We start from the raw sequence: 10,071 nt of genomic DNA, 5'->3' as shown, positions 1-10,071 counted from the left end.
AGGAATATCAGTGAAGATCCAGGTTCTCAACAGACTTTCCTGGCTTATATGCTCTTTAAGTCAGTATTAATTTTCTCTCAGAAGTACTTTGCAAGTTTTCAAAGCTCATACTCAGAATCATGTTATTTCATTCTTCAGTTGTTAGAATGTGCATTGTGTAACCCTCTATGTTGCTGTTTTATTTTTGAAGACTAGCATGGCTTGAAGAAGAAGCTTCTAGAAGAGTGAAGGTTCTAACTGACCGTAGCAGAGAAGAAATGAAAAAAATGCAAAAGTTGAGGTAATGACTTACTGTGAAGAGCTAATAAATGGTGTCAGATCTGATATGGTCTTCTCCCCACTACAGCCAGTCCCCCAAAAAGTACATTTAGGTGTTTGAGTTTTTTAAATTATTGTTTTCATACCAAAGTTCAGAATGACATTGTCATTTGTTCTTTTTTGTGTAGGTCACAAAGTGCTTCTCCAGCCCAGTCTGCGGACAAAGTTGAGAAGGCAGCACAGGAGCGCTTAGACAGGACACAGGTAGTATGGTCAAGCTCGTGCCACTGTTTGAAGGATGCCTTTAGAGCTGTAAAACATTTATAAAGGGGCAACACACGGTTTCTTTTCAACTTAATGCAAGTCTTGTTTTGTAGTCAACACAGTTTTGGACACTTGGAGATGTATTTCTGTTTCAGTATGTGGGACTTGAATTATTGCAATGAAGTTTGGCAAAGCTACACTAAATATTTTGGTTAGCTTCTTGTCAAGTAGATGCATTTTTAGGTTGTTTTTGAATGGTTATAACAGTTCCACGCTGAACATGACTGGGCTTGATAAGATTATTTTAATAACTCTTATAATACCATATTTTGTGACTAAGTAAATGTGTACTAGTAATGTTAATGACTAATAATACAGAAGGGTTGATTATCATGAGACGATTTACGTTTTTACTTAGAAGATCAATCTTTCCTTGGAAACAAACTGTAATTTGAAGGATTCTTCATTTATAAACCACCTTTTAACTCATGCAGCTGAGAAGATACAGTCTGTCTGTACGTCAGAGTAAAGCTGCTTGACATTTAAGATGAATTTTTATTTTTGCCATATAGCAGAATGCGTCTGAAAAAGTAGTATTGATCTCCTGAACTGAGCAATTTCACCTTACATAAGCCACGTCTTTAAAACAGTGTCACTGTGGGTATATGTGCCTCCTGAAGTATTGTTTTATAACCATTTACAATATGAAACAATGAGAAAGCTCTTTCTAACATCATCTCATTTGTACATTTTTTGTTTGATGGGACCTTGAATGCATAAAGTTGCTCAGGAGGAAAAATGTTTTCATATGAAGGAATAGAGGTAAATGAATAGTGATCCAGTCCCATGGCTAACTGGTAAAACTGGACACGGCTGAGACTGACGGCTGTGTCCTGTGTCTGTACTCATCTCCGCCTGGAGCTGCTGTGAGACTGTTCCTCTGTGAGGAGCTGAATGTGTGTGCAGTGTTTGGTAAGACAAGGGCCTTCACTTCACTTTCCTGAATTTCCGGGTGATCTCTGAACCTGTGACAGTTTTGTTGTCAACTTGGGAAGGCAGTTGTGTAGCAAGCTTTTTCCATATTCATTGATTTTATTGGTAGGAACATACTAAGCTGTTTTTATTGATTTGGGTTATTGTGTGGGTGTAAGGAAAACAGGAATTTATTTGGATTTTCATTGAAGGGAAAGGTTGAAATGACAAGTGGGTTATTTCCATGAGCCTCTGTAAGAAATGTTTGATTTGTAAGCGTTCTTTACCCCTAGTTATTTTGTTTGGTTTTTTTTTTTTTCTTTCTTTCTTTTGTGCATTGGCTGTATGGTTTTTTGTTGGTTTTGGTTTTTTTAACAGCAGGTTGCAGCAAATGCAGATATTCTGAGTGAAAATTTATTGGATGATCTGTTGGAAGATGTTGCTCGGGAGCTGTGGAGTTCGGAGCAGCATGAGAGAGTCCAGAGCGAAGCTCTGCCTATGGCTGATGCTCATAGTCTGGAGTCAATGTTGCAAAGAATGGAAGAAATTGAAGTAAGATTTTCTCTCTTGGTTGGTCTCGTTAGTGCAAATTTTTTGTTTGCTGTCCATATATTGTAATGTCTGTAAGTATCTGCATTCTTAAATGAAGCAAAGTCTGACTGGATCAGTGTGTTAGATTAAAGACCTGGAAGGAGCTTGCGCTTCCAGCAGAAAGTGGTGTGAGAACAGAAGTTTACCCTAATGGTTTTATTGCCAGCTTCAGAGTTGGTAGAGCTGAGTTTGCTTTCCACCTCAAGACTTTGTGGCTTAGATCATCATATGTGAATGGCAGAATCAGTCTGGCGATTATGTTGATTGTCTCACAGATTGGAAAGTATTTGAATATTTAGTAATTTCTTTTTTTTTTCTTTTTTTTCTTTTTTCTTTTTTTCTTTTTTTTTGTGATACAGGATCATAGTATTCTATAGCATGAGCATCTCAAGGAAGTATGCTCTGGCAATCCAAAAATATTTTACAGGGCAACTTGGGAAAGTCTGACAGATGCATGGTTATCTGTGCCCTTATTTATGTGGCTTCCTGTGTAAATATTCATACGGTTATAATTTACTTGACTTGAACTTTCTAATATATTGCATTCTTAAAAATTTTTCTCTGATCAGCTTTTCCATAGTTTTTAGTTCAAGTCTCCTTTCAAGCATCCTGTTCAGTGAAATTTATCTTAACTTAGAACTGCTGAGTTAGTGCCATTAACTGAAAGGGGAGGAGTTGCCATGATACTGACAACTAGTTGTCTTCAAGTATGGCATTTTGAATTAGATTATTATCTGTGGTTTCACCCCTTGCCCCTTTTCTAGTGATGTTAACTAGGCAAAATAAGCCATCTCTGACCAAGGAGGATCATGACCTGCTTTTCTGTTGGGTGATAACTAGTACAGCTGAACCTCCAAGTATGTGTTGGTTGATGAATTTTGTGTGTTCAAACCCAGAGGTACCAGGAGGCTGTACGCAGGAGATTCACCCGGATTGTGTACAGTGATTCAGAGTTCTGGGCCCAGGAAGACAAAATGGGTAAGTGTCTCTTTAATGCAACTTATTTTTCCTATAATCTGTATCTTTAAATTCAGATGCTTTGAAATCAAAATCATTTGATTATGTGTGATCAAATAGCACCATCCAGACACATTTTTTACTGTAGGTGCTCTTTTCAGAGGGCTGTTTCTAAAATATAGTTCTAAAATCAATATTTTAGAGAGGAAGGATATGTTCTGAGAACAGGCTGTCATTTTCTACTTGCCTTTTTGGGGCTGTGTTTGTTTGGAAAGTACTGCTCGTGCAACTTATCTGAAGGATAGGAATTTTTAACACATACTTCCAATCGTCAAATGTGAAGTTGGAATGTTGTTGTCCCTTTTCTAGGCCTTTGTCACTCGTTAGCTTAGATGTTTTCTTTTCTACCAAAATGTAATTATTTTTGTGCAGTGAAGATGATGTTCCTTCAGTACATACCCTCCAATTCGTCTGTATGCTACTTGAATTTACTCCAGAAGGCAGCTAGTTTACTTTGTAAGTTTGAGGTATCAAAGCCACTTCGCTCGTTTTCTTGTTAAGCTCTTCATGACTTGCCTGTCTTTAGTTTTGAGAAAGGGAGTGGCAAATCTCTAAATCTTCATCTTGAAAAGATTATTTAGCGTGTTCTCATTTCACTTGATTCCTTTGAAAGATCGCTAATTACTTAGTGGTAATAATTTTCATGCTGATGAATTAAAAACTATTCTTAAGAGTTCACAGGCTGAGGTATAGTGAAACAGAAAATAAAGGAAAGAACGTAAAGTCCTTCAGATGAAAGATATTTTTCTGTCTCTCCTCTGTAAGTATCTGCTGACACAACAAACTATTTATACTCAAAGTAGGATTTCTAAAATGCTCAGCTTTAAAACATTGAGCTCTTGGAAATCCTGTCTTGAATTTACATTTTAGTGTCTTGTCACCTTCAATACTTCACTTATCTGAAGGACTCCCCCTTAAAAGAAGCAAAAGCCTTTGTAAGGACTTCCCTGCAGTAAACGTAGTTTTTCTCTTTCAAAGAAACAATTTTAAATGTTACTTTTTTCCTTCTAGGACAACAAATTGCATCAGTAGGTAAAAGACCCACATCTCCTCATCCAATTCAGATAACCAAGTTAACTGGACGCACAGAGCCAGAAATGGACACCTTATTTGAAAAACTCTTTGATGGCAGGTAAGTAGAATATCCAGCCCTGCACTGAACCATGGTGATACATGAGCTGTGTGTCTTCATTACAGTGCTTTCATTACAGAAAATTATTGCTACTATTTGAAGAGATTTTCTGATCCTTCAAAAAGACACTTGAAAATCTAGCTCTGGCTTGATGACAATTTTATTTTTCCAGGGATATTGATGAAAACAAAGAAGCAGAGGAGGGATTGCAGACTGGAAATGGCACTCTGCAGCCCCTGACTCGTAATTCTCTACAGAAGGAGTACTACGTGTCTCTCTCTGTGCCACAGCACATGCTCCAGAGCATCTTGGATTATAACAGCAGATACAATCATCACTTAAAGCTTATTTCCCATGAGGCGGTAGGCAGTTTCAATCCGTGGCAGATTGCTGAGAGGTATGTGAACTATCGTTGTGTTTTTGAAGTGAATGTATCGGCTCATGAGCAGGTTTCTTCTGCCTTTGTTCAGGAAAGGAATCGGGAGAGGGTCATTTAAATTCTAAATTGAAAGCCAGAAGCAGTCAGCTATTGGACTGGTTCTCTCCTGGTACTTGGTATTCATGGATTTTTAAGGTAGTTGGATAGAGCAAAAAGGTCTGGGAGCAGAATGTCCTGGAGGAGTGATTATTTTTCACATCTTTCTATGGTGTTACCACAAAAACAACTGTGTGAAATATAGGGTAACTGAAATTATTTTCAGAACACTATAATCAACAGGCAAATTGAAAGAAAACAAAATTAACTTTATTTTTTTTTTTTTCTGAGTGAAAAAGAAATAAAGCACTGTAAATAACTGTGCAAATTTTAGTCTTTGTAGTGAGGGATTATGGAGTTGACGTTTCATGGAACAACTGTGGATATTCTTTAAAAGGAGACCACTGGCCTTAGTGCAGATTTCAGTGCTTCCTCTTCCACGAGTCTTGGGAAATTAAAGAAGAAAAACTCTGGAGTATTAAGAAAGAATTACAAAATCTAACTTAAGTGGTTGTAGATGGAGTGGTTTGCCATAATTGTATGCATTGGCAGTTGGGCATTAGGCTTAATTGTCAAGAGCTTTTAAGCTTCCACACACATTTTTAATGTAGTGGCACTGAAATCAGTGATACAGCTCATCTGAGGAACATTTGGCATCTGCATCAGTGTTTCCAGGCACGGGTCCTGCAGTATTTGAGATAATTTGCATGTGTGAAGTTAATAATGTGTGTTGATGGCTCGCCCAATTGTGGATTAGTAGGCAAATGTTTGAGTAACTGGGGTTAGACCACTCTCCTTCAACCTGCTGAAGCCGCTGAGAGGTGTCAGTGCCGTCGTTCTGCCGTCTGAGCTGTACTCCTCTCCTGACTGGTGTGAGGACTGGCGGACAGACTGAATGCCAGAGAGCCTCTCCTGGCCGCTGAACCCCGCTGCTGCCCTTTGCCCGTACCGTTACCTGACATCAAACTACAAACGCAGTCCCATATCCAGCCTGTTTCATTGACTTACTCTTGCCACCAGAGGGCATTAGAAATATTTTGTATCAAATAGTATCACAACGTTTTAAAGAAGCGCTCCCATGCTATGCTTGAAAGGCCTTAGGAAGTTGTGACTTTATGATATTTCAGAATGTATGGAAAACTGAAGTTCTCAGGAGGCCAGAAAACAATCGTGTTCTTACAGAAGGGAAAACATCTGCTGTGGTCCAGAGATCACTGAAAACTGAAATTTCTCATCTCCCTTTTCCTTAAACTTTACTGCTCTCAGTAAGGCTTGATTCAGGGGCAGCTAAAATCAGTAAGAAGCTTCCTACTTACTTCAGTGGCCTTTGGATGAGCACCAGTGTGTCAACTCAGTCCCAAAGCAGGGTTAGTATCTGAGAGTTTGAGAAAAGGAAGCGACTGAGATCTCTCAACACTTTTGAGCCTGAACTATGTCCTTTGCTATAAGCCAGAATGAGGAAAGAAATTCTGGTATCTTTTACAACACTTACCAGATCTTTTCTTGGGCTAAGCAGTAGAAAGAATGAAAAAACATGAGTATTTGCCTTTTAAAATCATGGCACTGGTATCAATGGAATGAATGACAGGAATTTGAAATCTGACTTTCTGAACCTTTTCCTTTTCTTTTCTTCCCTCCCTCTCCCTCAGTCTGGTAGAGCAACTAACAGAAGAAGCCCTGCGTGATGTGGCAGCAGAGCTGCAGGATGTTTGTGAGGATTATGCAGAAGCTGTGTTCACATCAGAATTTTTGCAGCCAGTGCAGTAGATGCTTTCCAATCTTAGTAGATGCATTATCAAATGCAACATCAGCCTCAGTCTGACAGTCTTATCTGATGATCTCATCTTTCCTGTTTTTTTAAAAGTCTGTGATATTCTGATCATTCAATGAATTAAGCCCATCAAGGATTTACTCAGGTTTTTATAAAACCATTATGATAATGTTTTCCTTTTCAGACTTTATTATACTGCATTTATCAGGACTTTTTTTTTTTTAGCCAGTGTTTCAATAGAATGAAGTAAACTGCTGCAGGTAAAGTTTATATATTTTTTTAGAAATACTGATCCATTTGTATGCCCGTATTGCTTCATTCCTCTTCTTGATGATCTTCTCACTAGAATAAAATACTGAGAGGAGAACTGGGTTGAAGCAACGTCACAGATTTAGCTGTACCATGCCTCAGATTTCTCCTTTAAAATGGAGACAATCTGACTTACCTACCTCATAGGGGTGCTATGGATTTTAGTTTAATCTTCTCAGTAAAATGCATTTAATATGTCTGATAGTTGTGTCGGGAGAATGAAGCATTATTGATCTTTCTAAAGCCAAGATGGAACAGTCAGAGTAAAAGCTGTTTGCCGTTCAGGGCTTTCAGTATCATGTAAGAAAGATGTCGTCTGACCACCCTGTTTAGCATATAGAGTAGGATAAGTTGTTTTGCAGATGTGGCTATCCAAAGGAGGGATTCTCATGGCACAGCATTAAGGAGATGAACACTCAGCATCGGCTGTACTCGAAGGCCAGCAGCCTGCCTGGACTCTTGCAGTCAGCACCTCTTCTGTTGGCTTCTGAATATCGCTAGGACGGTATGCACAGAGGAGGGAGACCTTTCAATAGAAGCACAGGATGGAGATTTTCTTCCTTTTTTTAAAAAATAGTCTAAAATATTGTAATTTTATCAGCATTTAGTGATCTACCCTCACGTTCCTTACTCTTAAGAATCCCATTGAAATCAAGCACAACAAAAGAAATGAACAATTGGCATTTCTGCAATATTGAATTAGCTTGTTTGTTTCAAGTAATCAATGTACTACTTTGGGTTGTGTCTGGAGTGAGCAATGAGTAATAATAATTTATAGTAGTATTCTAGGGAAATGTGAATTCAACCACTGAAGTAACCCAAAAACCAGTATGACAGTCTGTTTCCTTTGACAAATTTATTTTCTCTAATACTGTTCAACCTCTAACAGAATAACTTTTAACCTTCTAAGATTATTTTTATTTCCTCTAATTAGAATGTACATTTTTAAAGTATTTTTTTTTATTGAAGCCTGTTTTATTGTTTTGTCTTTAAATTCACACCAAATGTAATGATGTAAATGTTACTGCTGATGTCTGACTTTGCTGATGTGCGATTTCTGTAATTTAAAACACTGTATTTTTTATTTCTAAGATTATAGAAACAAGCCTATTTTTATGTGCAAAAGATTAAAGCCATAGTGTCTCTACATACATGTATATATGCTTGTGAAAGTATTTTCAAGGTATTTTATTTTTTAATAAACAACACTTGTTTCTTAGGACTGAACATAGTTTTAATTTAAGATAACTTCCATCTGAACCCATTTGGAATAGTCAGCACCCAACATGCAAAGGGAGTACCTGGCAACTTTACAAGAGTCAGACTACCATGTGCCTTGAAGTAACGTGGTCAAGGTAAACATCCTTTCTCTCTTAAATCCCATGGTGTCGTGAGTGGCATCCTCTGACTGACGATGCCAGATTATCAGAATAATCCAGAGATGAGAATTTTGTGGCATTTGGGTGCCTTCTGGGAGCAGAAATGTGTGGAGACTGAAGGCTTTTAGGTAGGATCCCTGACTTCACACTCTTCAGTCCTTCCTAAGGAATCAGTCACATGTCTCGGTATGTTGATAGAGGCTATATACGAGGCTAGAGTGCGCGACTGTCATACTGCTGCAGTTGTTAACTGTGCATCTAATGAGCCATGCTGACTGGCTGTGCACTTCCTTGAAGCACTGTCGTGCACCTGAGTCCATACTTCTTTAAAGCTAAGTCATGGGGGAGTACCAGAAGCACTTGCAGATTTTTAAAGAGTATTTTAATGGTATAGATAATGAAGAATACATTTTCTTGGAGACTGCGCTGTTTCTCATTGCTGAAAGTCTCTAGGAACAGGTTAGATATCCTAAACATACTATTCTACCTGGTACTGCAAAGGATCCACTTCCGCGGATCTGGACGAGATTTCATTGTGAGATCTTGGTGGGCCTGGTTTTTTCCTTGATTCTTCATGTGCAAGTTTCTTTAATGTCAGAGCTTCAAGAAGGTTGAAGCAAAAATAAGATTAAAGAATCCAGTGGTTCTACAGATGCGTGAATGGCTCCAACAAATACCCATTGCTGCAGTCACGTGTAGCTGAAGCAGAATTCAGGTTTACAGAGTGGTTCAGAGCGATGTAGCAGCTGGCTGGTAGAAGCGTATCAGAGCAGTGCCGTGTCCCGGTGCACCAGAAGGCATCACCCACCCTGCCTAGCCTGCCTGGGACCTCTGGCCATGGCCAGGAGCCCTCCTGTAGTCAGGCAAGTCCCTGGTCCTTGCGGAAGCTGTGCCGCGGGTATCCATGTCCCCCCGCTCATCCAGACGCCCTTGACCTTGGCTCTGACCTGTTCCCCTGTGCACTCTCGCGATGCCTGGGCTGTTGGTGGGACCCGTGACTGTGGCCATCCCGCCCTGCCCAGGGGCTGTGGGACTGTGTCCTGCCGGTGCAGTCGCTCCCTCCCGGCTCGTCCCTCCTGGGGCAGCCGCGCTCCTCCTCCCTGGTAGATCAGCAAGTGTCTAGGGAGCGATGAAGCAAGGGGGTGAGAGCTGACTCTGGACATCTTCTGCAAGGACCCTGAAGACAGGACTGCATATTTGCATTCTACAAGCAGCTCCTGCAACTCCTGAAAGCATGCAATTTGCTCTGTAAATATTTAACTGCAGAAATTAAATCCGCATGCTTCTGGGAGTGAGGTAGTTATGGCAACAGTGTTTGCCCTACCAGTGCTTTGGAGAGCTACTTTTTCCTACTAATGCTGGACCTCATTCAACTTCCATTAACGTCCATGTAAGAGCATAATTGAACTCCTTTCTTCTCTTTGGCTTGCTTTGCTTCTGGGTTACTCCTGGAGGCTCACTTTCTGTACATCCTGCTTCTCTATGGACTACTTTCCTTCCACCAGGAAAAAGAGGTGGGGTTTTTGTGGTTTGTGGATTTTTTTGAGAACTGATTCACCAGCACTAGGAAAAGGGGCTCCATTCATGATGTACATGTCCGTCAATTATCAGCCAAATAGATCTGCTTCAGTGTATCTGCTCAAGGTGTGTTCTGGAAAAACATAATAGACTTCAAGTATATTTTTTCTCAGAAGACCCCACATTCTCTCTTGCAGCATGCATGAAGTACTAGATTGAATTTATGTTTGAGGACGGTAGTGTGGTCTGAAGGAAAAGACGGAGGTTGAAGGGCAGTGGTCCGAAATGGTCGTTTGTCATCTGTTTCCTTGTGTATCACCCGTCTGTCTGTGTCTGCCTCTTGTCTCTTGCATAACAGAGGTTGCAGTGTGTTGGTGACAGGGTG

At 39.8% G+C, this 10,071-nt stretch overlaps 1 protein-coding gene across 1 annotated transcript in view; it reads left to right on the top strand.

Moving 5' to 3' along the window:
• The window catches only part of KIAA0753 (KIAA0753 ortholog), a 15,256-nt gene extending 8,780 nt beyond the window's left edge, over window positions 1–6,476 (top strand). Inside the window, exons 9-15 of the mRNA XM_010086324.1 lie at window positions 191–280; window positions 447–522; window positions 1,873–2,046; window positions 2,982–3,063; window positions 4,114–4,234; window positions 4,407–4,631; window positions 6,359–6,476. Coding sequence (XP_010084626.1) covers window positions 191–280; window positions 447–522; window positions 1,873–2,046; window positions 2,982–3,063; window positions 4,114–4,234; window positions 4,407–4,631; window positions 6,359–6,476 — 886 coding nt within the window. The remainder of the gene's footprint in view (window positions 1–190; window positions 281–446; window positions 523–1,872; window positions 2,047–2,981; window positions 3,064–4,113; window positions 4,235–4,406; window positions 4,632–6,358) is intronic.
• Window positions 6,477–10,071: the final 3,595 nt, after the last annotated feature.

This window comes from Pterocles gutturalis, unplaced genomic scaffold (genome assembly GCF_000699245.1).
Source record: "Pterocles gutturalis isolate BGI_N339 unplaced genomic scaffold, ASM69924v1 scaffold96, whole genome shotgun sequence".
NCBI lineage: Eukaryota > Metazoa > Chordata > Aves > Pterocliformes > Pteroclidae > Pterocles > Pterocles gutturalis.
This window is presented reverse-complemented; position numbering and strand designations above follow the sequence as displayed.